The following is a 22,180-nucleotide window of genomic DNA, read 5'->3' as shown; positions in this document are numbered from 1 at the left end:
CAGCTCTTGGCTGTTTGACCTGGAAGGACTACATGGCAAGAAGTTTGGAGGCCCACTGAGCAACTGCAGAAGCACCCACTGGCTTGTGTTTCATAGGGCCCTAAATAATAGGGTTATGTGATGGTGTCAGATTCCCTTTCAGAACCTATTAAGTATTCAGAAAATTATACGCCCTCACTGACTATAATTGAGTTATGAGTAAATCATACCGCAATATCTAAGATATTAACTGGGCATTTACTTCAGTGTTCATTTTACTTCTATACTTCACTAAAGTTATATGGTAACTAAGGTCAATAGCAGATAGTGATTCCTATTTAGATGACAAACTAGTGACAAATAAACATATGTGGGGGGAACAGTGGAGAGTTGGTAAGGTAAGTATATTAGAAAGTGTATTATTTTACAATTTTTTTGTATTATATCACAGATAAGACTGGCAACAGGTAACCTTATTTTACAGCACCATTCAGGGGAGTACATGCATTAGAGGCAGATCATATGGCTGCTATGGGGTCATTGAACAGATGGGGCCCAGCCCTGATTGGTCCTATCCCTTTGCTACTGGGTGGCGAGAACCTCTGTATAACTCTCCTCTCCAGAGAAACTGCATTTTTATCAAACAAAGAGGTGGGGAATAATTTCTGTATTTTGTACATACTGTATCAATAAGACCTAACTGTATACTGTAGATATAATTCCGTTTTCACAAAATCCTTGACATACTGTTTAAATGGGTTTCAGCTCTAAGTACAGAGATGCTTACTTGAATTTTGATGTAAGCATTTCTCCATTCCCATTGTGTACTGCCCCCTGAGAGCCGCTGTAACGTCAAAGTGTTTATAAACGATATATTAAAAGATGACTTAATATACAGATAGAGACTCTTCTCAAGACACTGACATTTTGGATTACTGTGCAGGTTCAGTTGCAGAACATTTTAATGAGCAAATATGTGGAATTTTTCTTGGTGGAAGTGAGCAAATGGCAAAAGAAACTAATGGTAGCTGACATGGTTATAGCTGTGTGGCTGGAAGTGCAGAAAACGTGGGCACACTTGCAGAGTATATTTGCTAACTCAGAAGATATAAGAAAGCAACTTCCAGAGGATGCCAGGAGATTTGAAGGAATAGATTTCGATTTCAAGGTATGAGACTCTCAATAATTTTGTCTAATGTCTGGAGTTTTCTGTGTTTAGTTAAAGGGATTGTACAGGATTAGCTAAACATGTCTGATTTCTTAAAAAAACAGCACCACACCTGCCCACAGGTTGTGGCTGGTATTGTAGCTAAGCTTCTTTGAAGTGAATGGGGTTGAGCTCCAATAGCACACACAACCTATGGACAGGTATGGCAGGTATGGTGTTTGGAAGAAAGCAGCCATGTTTTTGCAAATCTGCACCACCCCTTTAATTTGAAGTGTAAATAAGGGGCATTTCCACATATTGGTGGGCACAGTGAAAAAAAATAATCATAAGTGTGTGTCCCCCCCTCATTCTTTACCCTATAACATTCAAAAATGGAAAAGATGCACAACTCCCCTGTCCCACAGATGACTCGGAGAGGTCTTACCTACTGAGGTGCACTGGGCTTGTGCACTGCGTCTGCCACCATTGGACATCTACTGCATCTGTACCATTTGTCCTATTGTTAAAAGAGCCCTGGTGTAAATGTTAGATTCCAGTTGTAGTATTTGCACTCTGAAACAAAATATATCAGTTATATAAGTATAAGCTATGTTCACATGGAGTTTTTTGACGAGTTTTTTAATGCGGAAACCGCGCCAAAAAACTCGTCAAAAACGGCCCGAAAATTCCTCCCATTGATTTTAATGGGAGGCGAGGCGTCTTTTTCCCGCGAGCGGTAAAACCGCCTCGTGGGGAAAAGAAGCAACATGCCCTATCTTCAGGCGTTTACGCCTCTGACCTCCCATTGACTTCAATGGGAGGCTGAGAAAGCGTATTTCACTGCATTTTATGCCCGCGGCGCTCAATGTCCTCGGGCGAAAAACGCCACGAAAATCGGCGTGCAGGGAGAGGAAAATCTGCCTCAAACTTCCAAACGGAATTTTGAGGCAGAAATTCCGCCTGCAGAAAACTCTGTGTGATCATAGCCTAATAATAATAATACATAACATATAGGAACAAATCACAAATCACGAATCATGAATATATTTTTCGTTTAGGAACTAATGGAAAGCATCATCAGCACCAACATAGTCATTGAAGTCACAAATGAGCCAGGATTGCTGGAAAAGTTGGAGACTCTTCAACAAAGGTTTGAATTGAATTACTTTAGCTGGCAAACTATTGAATTATTTGTCATGTAGATTTATTCTGCTCAATACTTCCTCCTTTTACCTCCTCCTATTGAGGATTTTATATTGGTAAAATGTACACATAAGGGAGAATACCTCTGTAATACATGTGATGGAGCATGACATGATTTATTTTTCACAGATTCAAATGAAGTATATGTGGCACATAAGGGTACAGTATATGTCTATAGTAGTGTATGGGCGCCGTATTATGAATCACTACCACCACAGTGATCCAAAATATGGTTGGGCGCACAAGGTTTTTGAAGCCTAAGGGTATGTTCACATGGCCTATTTTAGGCAGTTTTTTGGTCCGTAAACGTCCGAAAATCGGCCGAAAAATCAGAAGGCTGTTTTGAAAAACGACTGCTTAAAAAAACGGCCGCGAAAAATTCTTAAAAAAAGGCTTAAAAAACGTCTGAAAATCAGGAGCTGTTTTCCCTTGAAAACAGCTCCGTATTTTCAGAAGTTTTTTGTTAAGCGTGTGAACATACTCTAAGGCAGCACTGTGTCTTAGTGGTTAGCACTGTTGCCTTGCAGCACTGGTCCTGAATTGAAATACAATCAAGGACAACATCTGCCTTAAGTTTGTATGTCCTCTCCGTGTTTGCGTGGGTTTCATCAGAGTACTACAGTTTCCAGTTACAAAATATGTTGGCCCTACATAAGCAATGAGAAATAAATAAAACCGACCTATGGCCAAGTTCATACAGGTTTTTTTGTTGTGTTTTGGTTTGGCTACTGTGGTAGAATATATTATCAAAGCATCCTGATAGAAAATTTTATTAGAAGGGGCATTTCTGAATTTCCATTCGTACACTCCTCAACATTGAAATTGCAACACCAAGAAGGGCGAGCCATAAGGTTGTGCAAATCGAGGAAGTAGAAGGTGTCGCTAAGATCTGCAAATTATCAAGCACCTAGCTCCAGTCTGTGGCATGTGGGAGGGGCATAAAAGCCAGATTGAAAGCAAAGTTTTTTAGCCACATGAAAACTCAAAAATCGGATCAAGTGGTGTGGGATGACTGTGCGATGCCTCCTGTTCGTCGACGTGCCAGTTGTTGCCACTTGTCGCAAACTGAGAAGGACAAAATCCTTGAACTGAGAGACCTTGGTTTATCACTCTGGCAGATCTCTTCGCGCCTAGGCCAAGATGTCAGCACTGTTCAGCGTTGCATGTCCCAGGGGCTGGGAGACCTACAACGAACGGGAATGACAGCAAAAGGTGCGCGGAGGCGAACCTCTGCACAGACGCGTCATTTGATTGGAAGGATGGTACGTAGTGATCCATTCTGTACTGCAAGTGAAATTGGACGTTACATCCCAAGCCTAGGGCGGCAACCAGAGCCTACACAAACCATCAGAAGGTGTTTGCACGACATTGGGCTATGAGCCAGATGTCCAGCTACAGGTATTCCATTGGCTACACGCCACCGCTCTCAAAGGCTATCATAGTGCACAGCAAGACGGCAATGGAGGCTGGAATGGAGGTCTATCCTCTTCAGCAATGAGTCACTCTTTTGTCTCGGGCTCAATGATAGCCGGAGATTGGTCTGGAGACGACATGGACAACACCATGAAGAAGTCTTCACGAGGGAACGTAACACCGGTTCTGCTCTCGGGATTATTGTGTAGGGTGGCATCATGTACGGTAGCCGGACCCCTCTAGACTTCGTTTCAGGTACACTAACAGCTCCACGTTACATTAATTTGGTCATGGAAACAGTGGTACTTGCCATTTCTCCAAAGTGTCCCAGAAGTCGTAATTCAACAGGACAACGCCAGGCCACGTGTGAGCAGCCTACACGCCTGCAGCGTCTTCGGACTTGTCACCCATTGAGCACATCTGGGACATCATTGGTTGGCAATTGCAAAGAGAGTTGTCAGCACCCAGTCTGGATGGTTTGCGTGCCCATTCAGCGTGGCATAACATTCCTCAGACAACCATTAATAAACCCATTGATCGCATGCCAAGGTGTGTTAGTGCGTGTATTTCTGCATGTGGTGTTAATACTTGATACTGAAGAAATCAAGATGTTTGGAATATTTTGTTTCCATTTTTTTCTATAATTTCCAAAACTTTTCCTTCCTTGAATTGCAATTTCAATGATGAGGGGTGTATATTGTAGTTTTTTGTCTCAAATTTATACAGTACATGTCTTTTTTGTTGGAAATTGCAAGTGTCTGCTCTTGAAGAACCCTTTTTCTCATATTGCACCAGACATATTGCCACTGAATGTTCTGAAACATCAGTTTCATGGTGAATTTATACAGTTTTCCACGTTCTCGCTATCACCTTTTTGTGAATGAGGCCGTTGTTCAGGTCTCTTTTATTTTGTTCCTAACTGTAAAGATAGATAGATAGATAGATAGATAGATGGACGGACGGACATACAGAGTTATATATAATTTATTGTGTGTATCTATGTTTTTCAACCGTACTAACTATGTACTATGTAATAATGACATTGTTAACCATATTTATTCCTTTAGATATTATAAATATTTTTATATTTTTATTTCACCATAACCTGTTACGTTTATTTTTATAAAAACCATAAAATTCTGAAAGTCACTGTGCGTACTGCAGCAATACTGAAGGAAACTATTTTGCCTACAGAATGTATGTAGGAATATATGTGCAAATAAAAAATGGTTTAATTGTAGGATAACAAATGATTGCAATTTATCTCGTACCAAATGAGACTTGTGCAACCAATTTTTACAGACTGCTGAAATTTTATGGATCATTACCTTTTCGGTCTCGTATTAAAGGTAAATTAGCTAAGGTTTTAATCTGATTTAAGAATGCAGATTCTGATCACCGAACCACATTCCACTTTTTTTTTTCTCTATAAAATATTTACGCATATGTGATTTTTCTTTTCATCTTAACATTGGTGACCTTCTGTGCTACAAGTCGACATTGGCATTGTGGCCAAGTTAATGTCAAATATTAATATTTAATATTTTTAGAGATATGGGAATAGCTCGCTCATTAAGTACTAAAGTACATATAAATAATGCTTAAATAAACTTAACATGGGATTAAAATACTAAAAATGTATGAACTGACTTTCAAATCCACTACTGCCCCCACTCTGGCAGTGGATTTGAAAGATAAGTACATTGTTTTTAGTATTTTAACCCCATATTGGGTTTATTTAAAAGACAATTATGGGTCTGAAAATTTAGCTACCTAAACAAGTTTGTAAAGCAACATTTAACTTATATGTAGAATGTTTTTGCCCCCATTTCTATTTTTTTCCCTCTTTCATTAAAAATAATCTTGTATCCTTTCTCTTCCATATTCATAAGATGAGATTGATCAATTTTCTTATCAAGAGCAGTCATTCCCAATTTTGTTACTGTGGGGGAACCCCTGAAAAATGGCAGGAAACTCGTAATCTTATTACTGCCTTAACCGCTTCCCGCTCCATGGCGTACATTTACCTCATGTGGGGGTGGGCTTTAGCACACTGTGCCTTACATTTACAGCACAGTGTCGGTGCATGCTCAGAAGCTATAACATACAGCTGACACCCTGTGGCAACGGCTGGGATCAGAGATAACTCTGATCCCAGACGTATCTCCGACCCCAGACGTTTAACCTCTCAAAATATGACTGCACAAAAACAGGTTTTTCACATATGTGTTTTCATTGTGCAAAAGTAGTAAAACAGAAAAACTCTATAGATTTGGTATCACCGCAATCGAACTGATCTGCAATGAACCAGAAAAGTCACGACTTTTTGTTTTTTGAGGTAACCACTTCTTTGGTACAATTGTCATCATGCAGCAAGACAAAAACCAAATCGCACTTCTAACCTACCAAATTAAATATCTGAAAAGATGGTTCCCCTTCAAAGCAAATCACACAAGTCTATAAAAAGGGATTTCTGATTTCTCCAGTTAATATGAAAATAAAATGTGTATTTGTAATTTTTTCGATTTGGAGTTGGGAGTTCCTACTTAATTGCTCTCCTCAAAGACTCTTCATATGTAACATTTCTAATTCTATTTGCATTCTGAAATCTACAATTTTTCGTCTTCAGACAAATTCTTGTTTTATGGTGTTTCTATTTTTTTTGGTCATAGGCTCACACTATGCGAAAAGTCACTGGCAGACTACCTGGAATCCAAACGTCTTAGATTTCCAAGATTTTACTTTGTTTCATCAATGGATTTACTGGAGATAATCTCCAAAGGAACACAGCCTAAACAGGTTACCATGAATATTTATACACATGTTACAAGAACAGATACAACAGCAAAGCCAGATGTCCATGTTCCTGGGAGACTCAAGAAAACCGGAACAATTGTCCCCCGGACTACCACAGTTCCGTGTTCTGATCTTCCCAAGAAGTCTGAGCCCCCGTTCACTCTTCTCTTAGTATGCATTAACAGAATCAGAAAAAGTTCAGCTTGACCCCTTGATCACCACAACCATGTATAACTTTGTTCCAGCTGCACGGAGCATCGGAAGCTGGAGCGTATATATACATGGTTGTCTTTATTGGGAGAGCTTGTTGTATATCGTCCTGCCATTAAAGAGATTGGGCTGACACAGTGTCAGCCGATCCTATTGAAGTGAAAGGGCGTTTAAATGATCAGCTCCTTGTCACAAAAAATAAACACAGCACTCAAAGTGAGCGCTGTTTTTAGCAGTAGGACCCGATGTCAGGAAGCTTCCCTCCTTGCCATGCAAACCTGTGATGTCACAATGAGGTTACATGCCCCCAAATATCACATAGGGGAGAGGAGCAGTGCCCAGTTTCCCCTGTATGCAGATCACTGCTAATAGTGATCTTATGGCGAGCAGAAATTAGATCGCTATTATCTGTGATCTGCATGCAGAAAAATGCTGGGATAACACAGACGATTTTATCCCAGTTTTTCAACCCAAGGAAAAAAAAAGTAAAATACAAAAACAAATAAAAAAACTAAAACAAAATTAACAAATAAAGACCTTTTAAAATAAAGAAATGTTTATAACCCCTCCCCCAATCCACTTGCGCCGCCAAGTACTATTCTCTGTGACATGGACGCATTTTACATGAATGTCATGGAGCCATTTAGTAATGTGTCCATATCACAGAATATACAGTATGTTATATCAAATCCACACAAATTATTACCAGTCACTAGTTTGTGTCTCTCTAGTCCCGCTCCTTATCTGCTCTTACACCTACAATATAAGTTTCTGTACACTGGAGCTTTATACCCATTTACAGATCCCACATTCCATCTAAAGATGCACTAGAAAAAAAAATTTGACTTTTGTTTTTGAGCATTATAGCGATGATGAAGGTTCGGCAAAGTATCGTTATACTGTAGAAATTGTTTTACATGGAAGTGTGAGGGGATTCTTTTGTGGAATATATTTGTCTGGTTCAACTAATAATAATAAAAAATTACAAAAGAAAAAACTAAGGAAATTAGCGCCTTTTTGCATTTTCCCTAATATAAAACGTAGGAAATTAAAGCAACTGGTTCTGCTTTTGTATTACATTGAAGTCACATCTGTGTTGCAAAAAAATGTAAGTTGAACATAAATGCAGCAAGAAAGGACATTACACTTTTTTCCCCACGAGCGGATAAAAAACGACTCTGCCTCCCATTGAAATCAATGATTCCAAAGCGGTTTCGGCATCAAAATTTGCGCCAAAACTCTGTGAACTGGGCCTTAGAATGTGGCATTCCAAAAGATGAAATTTTGCTGTGGACATTCAGGCATCTGAAGGCTTTTGTATTAAAAAGGTTAATAAAGTTCCCTCACTATTTATGATCATTTGATTTCTGCGAAATGGTATTATTCTTAGTTTGTACTTAAAATGGTCAATAGTAATATTCAATAATTGTTAGATTATCATCCATAAAACTAGTAAAAATCCTCATCAAAGGTTACAAATCCAACAAGAGATTTTAGTTGGGGTCCAGTAAACACCAAAGATTAATATATAATATTCCCACGCTTGTCATTTATTTGCCTGTCAGTTAAACTATGCTCCATGGGTCGGATTGTCTCACCAGAGTACCAGTGGCTCTTTCGATGGTCCCAGGTTCTGACACAGTAATGAGTAATGAGCTCCAAAGGTCTATAACCCCTTCCCCCTGCTTGCATTCTGGGCCCTAATGTCCAAGCCATTTTTTACATTTTTACATTGTCACATTCAAAGAGCTGTAACTTTTTTATTTTTGCGTCGGCATAGCAGTATAAGGTCTTGTTTTTTGCGGGACGTCTTGCAGTTTTTATTGGTACCATTTGAGAGTAGATGCGACTTTTTGATCACTTTTTATCACATTTTTTTAAAGTCAGGATTAACAGAAAACAGCAATTTTTCCATTGTTTTTTATTTTATTTTTTACGGCGTTCACAGTGCGGGTTAAATAATGTAACAGCTTTATAGTCGGGGTCGTTACGGACGCGGCGATACCAAATATGTGTAACTTTTTTGCTTTATTGTAGTTTTTTTTAATAGTAAAGCATTTTGTAAGGGGAAAAGCTGGGTTTTTAATTTTTTTTTTTTCACTTTTTTTTTAAATTAACTTTATTAAACTTTTTTTACTTTTTTACTAGTCCCACTAGGGGACTTCACTATCCTCCGATCGCTATTATAATACACTGCAATACTTTTGTATTGCAGTGTATTACTGCCTGTCCGTTTAAAACGGACAGGCATCTGCTAGGTCATGCCTGCGGCATGATCTAGCAGGCATTCGCTCCAGGCAGACCTGGGGGTCTTTATTAGACCCCCGGCTGCCATAGAAGACACAGACACTCGGCGATTTTATCGCCGGGTGTCAGTGAGATGAGAGGGAGCTCCCTCCCTCTCTCCAAAACCATTCAGATGCGGTGCTCGCTATTGTGCACCGCATCTGAAGGGTTAAACGGGTGAGATCGATACTAATATCGATCTCACCCGGCAGAGCAGGGACGCCCCCAGCCCTCAGCTGCCTCTGGCAGCTGAGAGCAGGGAGATTTCACGGCTCCCTGCTCTGTTTACTTTATTCTACAGCAGCGACGTAGAATAGCGGCGCTCTAGAATAAAGCCCACTAATGACCGCCGTAAAAACACGTATCGGCGGTCATTAAGGGGTTAAGAAGACAATAACTATTTAGAATGTATTATTGCTATAACCTGTGCCTGCAATGAAAACAGCAAAGATTAGGATGCAGATAAAAGTCGACATGCAAGTGGGGCCCTCATTTCCACTTGTGGGTCCAAGGTCCCCAAGTCCAACACTGTATTTTCCTCATCCATGTCAACCTCCGTTAGATATATACTAACCAAGTATCTAACTTTCAAAAAGTTGACATTTCTTATCTGCAAAATATGTTCTTTTTGTGCATTGCTACAATTTTGATCATACTGTCTTTGCTATTCCGAATTGTATGCAATTTTGTCACCAATTTGAGTTCTAGCACAATTAATAGAAGGGGCATTGGTTCATGTCTTCTTTCTGTGTGTAACCAGGTAATGAGACACTTCCTGAAGTTGTTTGACAATGTGGCTGATCTGAGATTTGAAGATGAAGAATACGAGTGCAAGATTGCTGTAGGAATGTACAGCAGAGAAGGAGAGTTTGTGTATTTTAACAAACCGTGTGTGTGTACGGGCCAGGTAATATTGAAGAATAATGTCTTAATTCTTCATGCCAGTCTCTCTGATGAACTTTTATGACTAAATCTTAAGAATTTACCAACTTACACATGCATCTCCCCCTCTTGCCTGCAAGAGCTCAGCTGCCGGGCCATCATCAGGGAAGTACAGGCGGCCCATGCATATAAGGTGCCTAAATTCACATGTGAGCTGCCACCCACCAGTCGCTACATGGGAGCTATGAGGTTTCACTTATAAAATAAAAATGCCCTATTCAGTAGGCAATGATGCGCAATACTGGTTTCCAACATGATGGCCTTCAGTTCACATAAGTGTTAATGCACAAGCCTCTGTTAATATTATGTTCCCACTTCCCCATGGACTCAGGTATCACTTAAGAGGCGGCAATTGGATCATGTTATTCCCCTTTATTTCAAAATCATGTGGGTCATGTTGGATGTTAATAAAGCAACGATTAAAAGGGAAGATAGATAGTTTAAGGTCATGGAAAGTTGCAGTGAGAAGAGGGCAGAAACTAAGCAGAACATTATTAATAGGTACTTAATGTAAAAAACATGAACTTCCTTATCCTTAGGGCTTATTCAGACGAACGTGATATACGTCCGCGCAACGCGCGTGAGTTTTACGCGCCTCGCACGGACCTATATTAGTCTATGGGGCAGTGCAGACTCTCAGTGATTTTTGCGCAGCATTGGTCCGCTGCGTAAAACTCACGACATGTCCTATATTTGTGCGTTGTTTGCGCCCATTGACTTCAAAGGGTGCGTGAAAATCACACGCACCACACGGAAGCACTTCCGTGGGACGAGCGTGATTCGCGCAACAGCAGTAAAACTATGAATGTAGACAGAAAAGACCACGTGCTTTTCTATTTACAAACATCCAAACGGAGTGTCATAATGATGGCGGCTGCGTGAAAATCACGCAGCCGCGCATCATACGGGGCTGACACACGGAGCTGTTAAGTGTCTTTTGCACATGCAAAACGCCGCATTTTTTGCGTGCGCAAAACGCACACGCTCACGTGAATCCGGCCTTAGTGAGAGAGAAGAGCATACCATAAATATAGGAATAATATAGCTACAAACTAAAGTAAAAATATTACTGTTATGACAAGGAACTAAACAAAATTCTTCAAAAGGATTGTTTTAACCTGTTCCCGCAAATGGGGTACCATTACGTCCTAGTTGAGGTCTTTTGACTACAATATGACATAATGGTACGTCGAGTGGTTGGCACCAGCGCTGGAACTGTACCCGCGCCTTCAGCAGCAGGTGCCGGCTGTAATATGTAGCCGACATCCTGCTGTAACGGCCGGGATCAGAGATAACACCGATCCTGGCCGGTTACCACCTTAGATGTTGCGACTTTGGCATCTAAGTGGCTACCGAAGGAGGGGGCTCCCTTTGTTACCCCATTGGTGCCCCACGATACGATAGCAGGGCGCGAATGGGTTGCCATCGCAGCCGGGCCTAATGCAGGATCCTAGGCCTGCCATGGCTATATGCCTAAGGTGTGGGCTCATAGATTGACTGACAGTTTTACACTGACAGGCGATAGTGCTTTTGGTATACTGAGTATACCAAAGCATTATAGAAGCGATCAAACGAGCGCATTGTGAAGTTCACTAGTGGGACTAAAAAAAAATGATTAAATAAAGTTTAATAAGGTTTATTTATAAATAATAACGTGTTCACAGTAAAGAAAAAAGAAAGCAATTTTTAATAAAATAAAAGGTGGTTTAATTTAGCAAAAGCGTTAAAAAAATAATATGCATACAGTGGAGGAAATAAGTATTTGATCCCTTGCTGATTTTGTAAGTTTGCCCACTGTCAAAGACATGAACAGTCTAGAATTTTTAGGCTAGGTTAATTTTACCAGTGAGAGATAGATTATATATAAAAAAAATAAAAAAAAATCACATTGTCAAAATTATATATATTTATTTGCATTGTGCACAGAGAAATAAGTATTTGATCCCTTTGGCAAACAAGACTTAATACTTGGTGGCAAAACACTTGTTGGCAAGCACAGCAGTCAGACATTTTTAGTAGTTGATGATGAGGTTTGCACACATGTTAGATGGAATTTTGGGCCACTCCTCTTAGCCTCGAAATCTTAATGATTTACAGATGATCTGCAGTCGCTTGGCAACTCGGATCTTCAGCTCCCTCCATAAGTTTTCGATGGGATTAAGGTCTGGAGACTGGCTAGGCCACTCCATGACCTTAATGTGCTTCTTTTTGAGCCACTCCTTTGTTGCCTTGGCTGTATGTTTCGGGTCATTGTCGTGCTGGAAGACCCAGCCACGAGCCATTTTTAATGTCCTGGTGGAGGGAAGGAGGTTGTCACTCAGGATTTGACGGTACATGGCTCCATCCATTCTCCCATTGATGCGGTGAAGTAGTCCTGTGCCCTTAGCAGAGAAACACCCCCAAAACATAATGTTCCCACCTCCATGCTTGACAGTGGGGACGGTGTTCTTTGGGTCATAGGCAGCATTTCTCTTCCTCCAAAAACGGCGAGTTGAGTTAATGCCAAAGAGCTCAATTTTAGTCTCATCTGACCACAGCACCTTCTCCCAATCACTCTCAGAATCATCCAGATGTTCATTTGCAAACTTCAGACGGGCCTGTACATGTGCCTTCTTGAGCAGGGGGACCTTGCGGGCACTGCAGGATTTTAATCCATTACGGCGTAATGTGTTACCAATGGTTTTCTTGGTGACTGTGGTCCCAGCTGCCTTGAGATCATTAACAAGATCCCCCCGTGTAGTTTTTGGCTGAGCTCTCACCTTCCTCAGGATCAAGGATACCCCACGAGGTGAGATTTTGCATGGAGCCCCAGATCGATGTCGATTGACAGTCATTTTGTATGTCTTCCATTTTCTTACTATTGCACCAACAGTTGTCTCCTTCTCATCCAGCATCTTACTTATGGTTTTGTAGCCCATTCCAGCCTTGTGCAGCTCTATGATCTTGTCCCTGACATCCTTAGAAAGCTCTTTGGTCTTGCCCATGTTGTAGAGGTTAGAGTCAGACTGATTAATTGAGTCTGTGGACAGGAGTCTTTTATACAGGTGACCATGTAAGAGCTGTCTTTAATGCAGGCACCAAGTTGATTTGGAGCGTGTAACTGGTCTGGAGGAGGCTGAACTCTTAATGGTTGGTAGGGGATCAAATACTTATTTCTCTGTGCACAATGCAAATAAATATATATCATTTTGACAATGTGATTTTCTTTTTTTTTTTTATATAATCTATCTCTCACTGGTAAAATTAACCTATCCTAAAAATTCTAGACTGTTCATGACTTTGACAGTGGGCAAACTTACAAAATCAGCAAGGGATCAAATACTTATTTCCTCCACTGTATATGGTATTGCCGCAATCGTAACAACCCGTATGTTAAAGTTAACTGTTATTTAAACTGCGTGAACGACCCAAAACAAAATGCAAAAAGGTAACCAATAATTTATATGTACAACAAAATGGTTCTATTCAAAAATAGGCAAAAAATAAGCCCACATACGTCTACATTAACAAAAGAATAAAAAATAACAAATAAAAGTTATGGCTCTTGGAAAGCGACATAAGCATTTTTTTGCCATTAGTCTGCTATTATTCAGCAAATGTAGTAAAGCATAAAAAAAAACCTATATAAATTTGGCATCACCGTAATTGTAATGACCCACAAAATAAAGTTGACATGTAATTTATACCGCAAGGTGAACGGCGTAAAAACGAAACCCAAAGAATAATGTCTGAAAATCACACGCACCACACGGAAGCACTTCCGTGGGACGGGCGTGATTCGTGCAACAGCAGTAAAACTATGAATGTAGACAGAAAAGACCACGTGCTTTTCTATTTACAAATATCCAAACGGAGTGTCATAATGATGGCGGCTGCGTGAAAATCACGCAGCCGCGCATCATAAGGGTGCTGACACACTGAGCTGTTAAGTGTCTTTTGCACACGCAAAACGCCGCATTTTTTGCGTGCGCAAAACGCACACGCTCATGTGAATCCGACCTTAGTGAGAGAGAAGAGCATACCATAAATATAGGAATAATAAAGTAAAGAAAAAAGAAAGCAATTTTTAATAAAATAAAAGGTGGTTTAATTTAGCAAAAGCGTTAAAAAAATAATATGCATATATGGTATTGCCGCAATCGTAACAACCCGTATGTTAAAGTTAACTGTTATTTAAACTGCGTGAACGACCCAAAACAAAATGCAAAAAGGTAACCAATAATTTATATGTACAACAAAATGGTTCTATTCAAAAATAGGCAAAAAATAAGCCCACATACGTCTACATTATTATTCTGCAAATGTAGTAAAGCATAAAAAAAACCTATATAAATTTGGCATCACCGTAATTGTAATGACCCACAAAATAAAGTTGACATGTAATTTATACCGCAAGGTGAATGGCGTAAAAACGAAACCCAAAGAATAATGTCTGAATTGCTGGGGGGTTTTTTCATTCCCCTCCCCAAAAAAAGAAAATTAGTTTTTCAAAACATTAAATGTAGCCAACAGTGGTGCCATTAAAACATACAAATTCTCTCGCAAAAAAACAACTCCTAAGGCCCCATGGGCACGGCTGGCCGCGGACAGCCGTCTGCATTTGCGGGCTGTGCTCCCATTATAAAGTAAGGGAGCACCGTCCGTAAAATAAAAAAATAGGACATATCCATTTTTTTACAGCAGGTTTCTACGGCAAGGACACCTCCCCGTAAATACACGGGAAATTGTCCGTCGGCCATAGAAATTAATTGGTCTGTAATTACGGCCGTGTGCAATGGGGTTGTAAAGGATCTGCCAGGCACAGCTTCGGGGTTAACTCCCATAATTAATCAGTCAGCACCTGAATCTACATCCCTGAGACTGACTCCAGCTTCCACCACTCAGGCTGGCAGGCTTAGGAGTGGGAGAGCCTATCGCAACCTGGCCAGACTCAGCTAGCTCCCGCCCTCGGTCTATTTAAGCCTGCCCTTCCTGTCCCTCTGGGCTTGTGATTCTTTTCGTGTGGTTTCCTGGCCCAGCTACAGCTCCTTCTATTTTGATCGTGCTCCATATAGACCCTGGCTTGCTGACTACTCTTCTGCTCTTCGTTTGGTACCTCGCACACTCCTGGCTTGACTCGGCTCGTCCACCACTCTGGTTGCTCACGGTCTTGCCGTGGGCAACTGCCCCTTTCCCTTTCTTGTATTCCCTTGTATGTTTGTCGTGTTTGTCGTGCACTTACTGAGCGCAGGGACCGCCGCCCAGTTGTACCCCGTCGCCTAGGGCGGGTCGTTGCAAGTAAGCAGGGACAGAGTGGCGGGTAGATTAGGGCTCACTTGTCCGTTTCCCTACCCCCCGTCATTACAGGGGTTGTAAAGGATCTGCCAGGCACAGCTTCAGGGTTAACTTCCTTAGGTAATCAGTCTTCTATCTCTCTGAGACTGACTCCAGCTTCCACCACTCAGGCTGGCAGGCTCAGGAGTGGGAGAGCCCATCGCAGCCTGGCCAGACTCAGCTAGCTCCCGCCCTCTGTTTATTTATACCGGCCTTTCCTTTTCCTCCTTGCTTGTGATTCTTTCCGTGTGGTTTCCTGGCCCAGCTACAGCTCCTAACTATTTGATCCTGCTCCATTCTGACCCTGGCTTTCTGACTACTCTTCTGCTCTGCGTTTGGTACCACGTGCTCTCCTGGTTTGACTTGGCTCGTTCACCACTCTGTTGCTCACGGTGTTGCCGTGGGCAACTGCCCCTTTCCCTTTGCTTTATATTCCCTTGTATGTTTTGTCTCGTGCACTTACTGAGCGTAGGGACCGCCGCCCAGTTGTACCCCGTCGCCTAGGGCGGGTCGTTGCAAGTAGGCAGGGATAGAGTGGCGGGTAGATTAGGGCTCACTTGTCCGTTTCCCTACCCCTATCATTACATAATCACAAGCCCATATACCTAGTCTACCCTGGTCCCTGACACTACTATGGACCCCCCTTGAGACCCTGGCTCAGCAAATACAGGGTCTCTCCCTACAGGTCCAGGCCCTGGCTCAAAAGGTCAACCAGCCTGAGGCTACCTTGGTGGTTCCCCTCACCTCAACTCCTGAACACCACCTCAAGTTGCCCGACCGGTTCTCAGGGGACCGGAGGGCTTTTCTCTCCTTTCGGGAGAGTTGCAGGCTTTACTTTCGCTTAAAGCCCCACTCCTCAGGTTCTGAGAGCCAGCGAGTGGGTATAATTATGTCCCGGCTCCAGGACGGGCCCCAAGAATGGGCCTTCTCCTTGGCTCCTGACGCCCCTGAACTTTCCTCCATTGATCTTTTCTTTTCTGCTCTCGGACTCATTTATGACGAGACTGACAAGACTGCCTTTGCTGAGAGTCAGCTGGTGACCTTACGTCAGGGTAAGAGACCTGTTGAGAGCTTCTCGGTGGAATGACCCTGCCTTAAGGTGCCAGTTTAGGTTGGGTCTGTCGAATGCCCTGAAAGACCTGCTAGTTAGCTATCCCTCTTCTGACTCCCTAGACCAGGTTATGGCTTTAGCGGTATGACTTGACCGACGTCTCAGGGAACGACAACGCGAACGTTTATGTGTTTTCTCCTCTGACTCCCCCATGATGCCTCCCGAGGTTCCGTTGCTTCGTTCTTCCCCGGAAGACTCAGAGGTACCTATGCAACTCGGGGCCTTCGTGTCCCCCCAACAACGTAGAGATTTCCGCAGGAAGAATGGTCTCTGCTTCTACTGTGGGGATGACAAGCATCAAGCATAAGAATGCAGCCGGAGAACTTCCGCGCCTAAGTGATCATCGGGGAGGTCACTTGGGCGCACAGGTATTTCCCGTAAATATGAAACGTAATAAGATCTTGCTTCCCTTTCAGGTCTCTTTTGGTGGTAGGTCTGCTACCGGCAGCGCCTTCGTGGATTCAGGGTCCTCTGCTAATATCATGTCTGTTGAATTTGCTATGTCTCTTGCTATGCCTTTGATTGATTTGCCTAAACCTGTCCCGGTAGTGGGTATCGACTCCACTCCTCTTGCTAATGGTTATTTTACACAGCATACCCCTGTTTTTGAACTCCTTGTTGGCTCCATGCATTTGGAGCAGTGCTCTGTACTGTTGATGCAGGGATTATCGTCCGATTTGGTTTTAGGCCTTCCCTGGTTGCAGTTGCATAATCCCACGTTTGACTGGAATACTGGGGAGCTTACCAAATGGGGTAATGAATGTTTGACGTCATGTTTTTCTGTTAATTCTATTTCTCCCCCTGAGGAGGTGAACACGCTACCTGAGTTTGTTCGGGACTTCGCTGATGTTTTCTCTAAGGAGGCCTCCGAAGTGTTACCTCCTCATAGAGAATACGATTGCGCTATCGAATTGGTACCAGGAGCTAAGCTTCCTAAGGGTAGGATATTTAATCTTTCTTGTCCCGAACATGAAGCCATGAGAGAGTATATCCAGGAATGCCTGGCCAAGGGTTACATTCGCCCCTCTACTTCTCCGGTAGGTGCTGGCTTCTTCTTCGTAGGGAAGAAGGATGGTGGTCTTAGGCCATGCATTGACTACCGTAACCTGAATAAGGTCACTGTAAGGAACCAGTATCCCCTTCCTTTGATTCCTGATCTCTTTAATCAGGTTCAGGGGGCCCAATGGTTCTCTAAGTTTGATCTACGGGGGGCGTATAACCTTATCCGCATCAAAGAGGGGGATGAGTGGAAGACTGCGTTTAACACGCCCGAAGGTCATTTCGAATACCTCGTCATGCCCTTTGGGTTGTGTAATGCGCCGGCGGTCTTCCAGAATTTCATAAATGAGATTTTGAGAGATTACCTGGGGATATTTCTTGTAGTGTACCTTGATGACATACTGGTGTTTTCCAAGGACTGGCCCTCCCACATTGAGCATGTCAGGAAGGTGCTCCAGGTCCTTCGGGAAAACAAACTGTTTGCAAAAACCGAAAAATGTGTGTTTGGGGTACAGGAGATACCATTTATGGGTCAAATCCTCACTCCTCATGAATTCCGCATGGACCCCGCCAAGGTTCAGGCTGTGGCAGAATGGGTCCAACCTGCCTCCCTGAAGGCGTTACAGTGTTTTTTGGGGTTCGCTAATTATTACAGGAGATTCATTGCTAACTTCTCGGTCATCGCTAAGCCTCTTACGGACCTCACTCGCAAAGGTGCTGATCTCCTCCACTGGTCTCCAGAGGCTGTCCAGGCTTTTGAGGTCCTTAAGAAGTGCTTTATCTCGGCCCCGGTGCTGGTTAAGCCCAACCAAATGGAGCCATTTATCGTGGAAGTTGACGCATCCGAGGTGGGAGTGGGGTCTGTCTTGTCCCAGGGTACCAGGTGCCTCACCCATCTCCGCCCCTGTGCCTACTTCTCCAGGAAATTTTCGCCCACTGAGAGTAACTATGATATTGGCAACCGCGAACTCTTAGCCATTAAATGGGCATTTGAAGAGTGGTGCCACTTCCTGGAGGGGGCTAGGCACCAGGTAACGGTCCTTACCGACCACAAGAATCTGGTTTTCCTAGAATCTGCCCGGAGGCTAAACCCGAGACAAGCTCGATGGGCGCTATTTTTTACCAGATTCAACTTTTTGGTTACCTATAGGGCTGGGTCTAAAAATATTAAGGCCGATGCACTGTCGCGTAGCTTCATGGCCAGCCCTCTTTCGGAGGAAGATTCTGCTTGTATTTTGCCTCCCGGTATAATCATTTCTTCTATTGATTCTGATTTAGTCTCTGAAATTGCAGCTGATCAAGGTTCAGCCCCCGGGAACCTTCCTGAGGACAAGCTTTTTGTTCCCCTGCAATACCGGCTAAGGGTACTTAGGGAAAATCATGACTCCGCACTATCTGGTCATCCAGGCATCCTGGGTACCAAACACCTCATTGCCAGAAACTATTGGTGGCCTGGCTTGCCTAAAGATGTTAAGGCCTACGTCGCCGCTTGTGAGGTTTGTGCTAGGTCCAAGACTCCCAGGTCCCGACCAGCGGGCTTACTACGTTCGTTGCCCATTCCCCAGAGACCTTGGACACATATCTCCATGGATTTTATCACCGATTTGCCTCCATCCCAAGGCAAGTCGGTGGTGTGGGTGGTAGTAGACCGCTTCAGTAAGATGTGCCACTTTGTGCCCCTCAAGAAACTACCCAACGCCAAGACATTAGCTACCTTGTTTGTCAAACACATCCTGCGTCTCCATGGGGTCCCTGTCAATATTGTTTCGGACAGAGGGGTACAAATTTGTTTCTTTGTTTTGGAGAGCCTTCTGTAAGAAGTTGGAGATTGATCTGTCCTTCTCCTCTGCTTTCCATCCTGAAACCAATGGCCAAACTGAGAGGACTATTCAATCTCTAGAACAATATTTAAGGTGTTTTATCTCTGACTGTCAATATGATTGGGTCTCATTCATTCCCCTCGCTGAATTTTCCCTTAATAACCGGGTCAGTAACTCATCAGGGGTCTCCCCCTTTTTCTGTAATTTTGGGTTTAATCCACGGTTCTCCTCCGTTTCACCTGGTAGTTCCAACAATCCCGAGGTAGAGGTCGTTCATCGGGAACTGTGCACAGTCTGGGCCCAGGTTCAGAAGAACCTAGAGGCGTCCCAGAGCGTACAAAAAACTCAGGCTGATAGAAAACGTTCTGTTAACCACTTGTTTATTGTCGGGGATCTGGTGTGGTTATCATCTAGGAACTTGCGTCTTAAGGTCCCGTCCAAGAAGTTTGCTCCCCGGTTTATTGGGCCGTATAAGGTCATTGAAGTCCTCAATCCTGTCTCCTTCCGGCTGGAGTTACCCCCATCTTTTCGTATACACGACGTGTTTCATGCCTCCCTCCTTAAACGCTGCTCCCCGTCCTTGGTTCCCTCGAGGAAACCTCCTGTTCCCGTTCTCACCCCTGAGGGGGTGGAATTCGAGGTGGCCAAGATTGTGGACAGCAAGATGGTCCAAGGCTCCCTCCAGTACCTGGTCCATTGGAGAGGATACGGGCCTGAGGAGAGGACTTGGGTACCCGCCCGGGATGTTCACGCTGGGGTATTGGTCAGGAAGTTCCACCTTCGTTTCCCCAGTAAACCAGGTCCGCTTAGAAAGGGTCCGGTGGCCCCTCATAAAAGGGGGGGTACTGTAAAGGATCTGCCAGGCACAGCTTCAGGGTTAACTTCCTTAGGTAATCAGTCTTCACCTGAGTCTATCTCTCTGAGACTGACTCCAGCTTCCACCACTCAGGCTGGCAGGCTTAGGAGTGGGAGAGCCTATCGCAGCCTGGCCAGACTCAGCTAGCTCCCGCCCTCTGTCTATTTATACCTGCCTTTCCTTTTCCTCCTTGCTTGTGATTCTTTCCGTGTGGTTTCCTGGCCCAGCTACAGCTCCTAACTATTTGATCCTGCTCCATTCTGACCCTGGCTTTCTGACTACTCTTCTGCTCTGCGTTTGGTACCTCATGCTCTCCTGGTTTGACTTGGCTCGTTCACCACTCTGTTGCTCACGGTGTTGCCGTGGGCAACTGCCCCTTTCCCTTTGCTTTATATTCCCTTGTATGTTTTGTCTCGTGCACTTACTGAGTGTAGGGACCGCCGCCCAGTTGTACCCCGTCGCCTAGGGCGGGTCGTTGCAAGTAGGCAGGGACAGAGTGGCGGGTAGATTAGGGCTCACTTGTCCGTTTCCCTACCCCTATCATTACAGGGGTCTTATACGGCTACGTTGATGAAAAATTTATGTCCCAAATGCAGTGATGAATAAACAAAAAAAGATCGCTTTACCCTTAAGGCCCAAATTAGCGTTATCCTGAAGGGATTAAAGCAGTGCTCTCCGACCTGTAACTCTCCATCTGTTGCAGCATAATAACACTCCAGCATAGCATGACAGACTATCAGTGCATGCTAGGAGTTGTAGATTTGCAATACCTTGAGAGTCACAGGTTGGAGAGCATGTTTTGCAGCAATTATCCACATTTTAACACCATGTCATTTTTAGTTCCAACATTCTGTGCTGATTCATTTCTTAATAAATTCTTAAAATGGTTGGACTAGACCACCACTATATGAACTAGATGCAAGAGTTAAAGTCTATGTACACCTTTGAAAGCCATTTAAAAAATTAAAAAAAAATGTCAATCTGTGTGATTGGTTCAACTTTATATTTTATTAAAAATTATTTTTACTTTTTGAGATACAGCTGCTATGTATTTTCTATACAGAGCAGCTGTATCATGCACTAAATCCCGTTTCTGTCAAGTCCATGGGACTAACCTGTAAGCTATCACATTTAAGTTATGAACTTAGATGTGATCGATTACAGGTGGATCATGCGTGTCAGAGACACGCTGGACCTGCTGACACTGAACCTGTAAGGTCCGCGGGACTGTCGGATTCAGGTCTTAGAGAACCATACACATGCTCTTTATGCACATATAAATATATATGTAACGAAATCCAATACACAAGACAGCACTCCAAATTCAGTGAAAGAATCGGATCACTTTAATCACCACTTGCAACGTTTCAGCCCTACTCCATGCGGCCTTTCTCAAGCATTGATTTTTTCAATGAATTTGGAGTGCTGCCTTGTGTATTGGATTTCGTTGGCTATTTGGGACACTGGTCGTGTGTCTGAACAAGAATCTGTGCACCCGATACTGAAGGAACATTGCTGCTTTTATTTTGCTTTTTTTAATATATATATATATATATATATATATATATATATATATATATATATATATATATCAGTCCCCCATTGCGCTGATTCTGAGATTTTCATAGATTTTTATAGCGCTGCCGCGGGACCGAAAGTCTAGTTGCACAGTCTTCACTGCTGTACTCTATGTAATTGATATACTACTGCTACTGCTTGTACATAGATTACATGACGAAGAGTGTATCACCATCAAAGAAGACTGTGCAACTAGACTTCCGGTCACTTGGCAGCGCTATAAAAATCTGTGAAAATCTCAGAATCACCGCAACGGGAGTATATTAGTAGTGTACAGTACACTGCTAATGATTTTTGGTCCCCACATAACCCCTTTAACTCTGTGGCAATGAAGGGGATTTGGAACTCAAAAAGTGGAGTTCTGACCCATATAGGGAAATATTATGAAATTAATCAGCACTGACCCCTGTCAACTTGCTATTGTAACCTAAGTTTTGTTTTTTATTCATATTAGAAAATGTCCATGTTCAAATGACCTATTATGGCATATTGACATTATAGCGGGAGATACCCCTCTTGGGATCCCC

The 22,180-nt window shown here is 42.9% G+C and overlaps 1 protein-coding gene across 1 annotated transcript in view; it reads left to right on the top strand.

The window, feature by feature from the left end:
• The window catches only part of LOC142656572 (dynein axonemal heavy chain 11-like), a 271,269-nt gene that overhangs the window by 41,551 nt on the left and 207,538 nt on the right, over positions 1-22,180 (top strand). Inside the window, exons 16-19 of the mRNA XM_075831503.1 lie at positions 923-1,147; positions 2,185-2,276; positions 6,415-6,541; positions 9,795-9,941. Coding sequence (XP_075687618.1) covers positions 923-1,147; positions 2,185-2,276; positions 6,415-6,541; positions 9,795-9,941 — 591 coding nt within the window. The remainder of the gene's footprint in view (positions 1-922; positions 1,148-2,184; positions 2,277-6,414; positions 6,542-9,794; positions 9,942-22,180) is intronic.

Source organism: Rhinoderma darwinii, chromosome 6, assembly GCF_050947455.1.
Source record: "Rhinoderma darwinii isolate aRhiDar2 chromosome 6, aRhiDar2.hap1, whole genome shotgun sequence".
Taxonomy (NCBI): domain Eukaryota; kingdom Metazoa; phylum Chordata; class Amphibia; order Anura; family Rhinodermatidae; genus Rhinoderma; species Rhinoderma darwinii.
The sequence above is the reverse complement of the archived record's forward strand: the minus strand, read 5'-3'. Positions and strand labels throughout refer to the sequence as shown.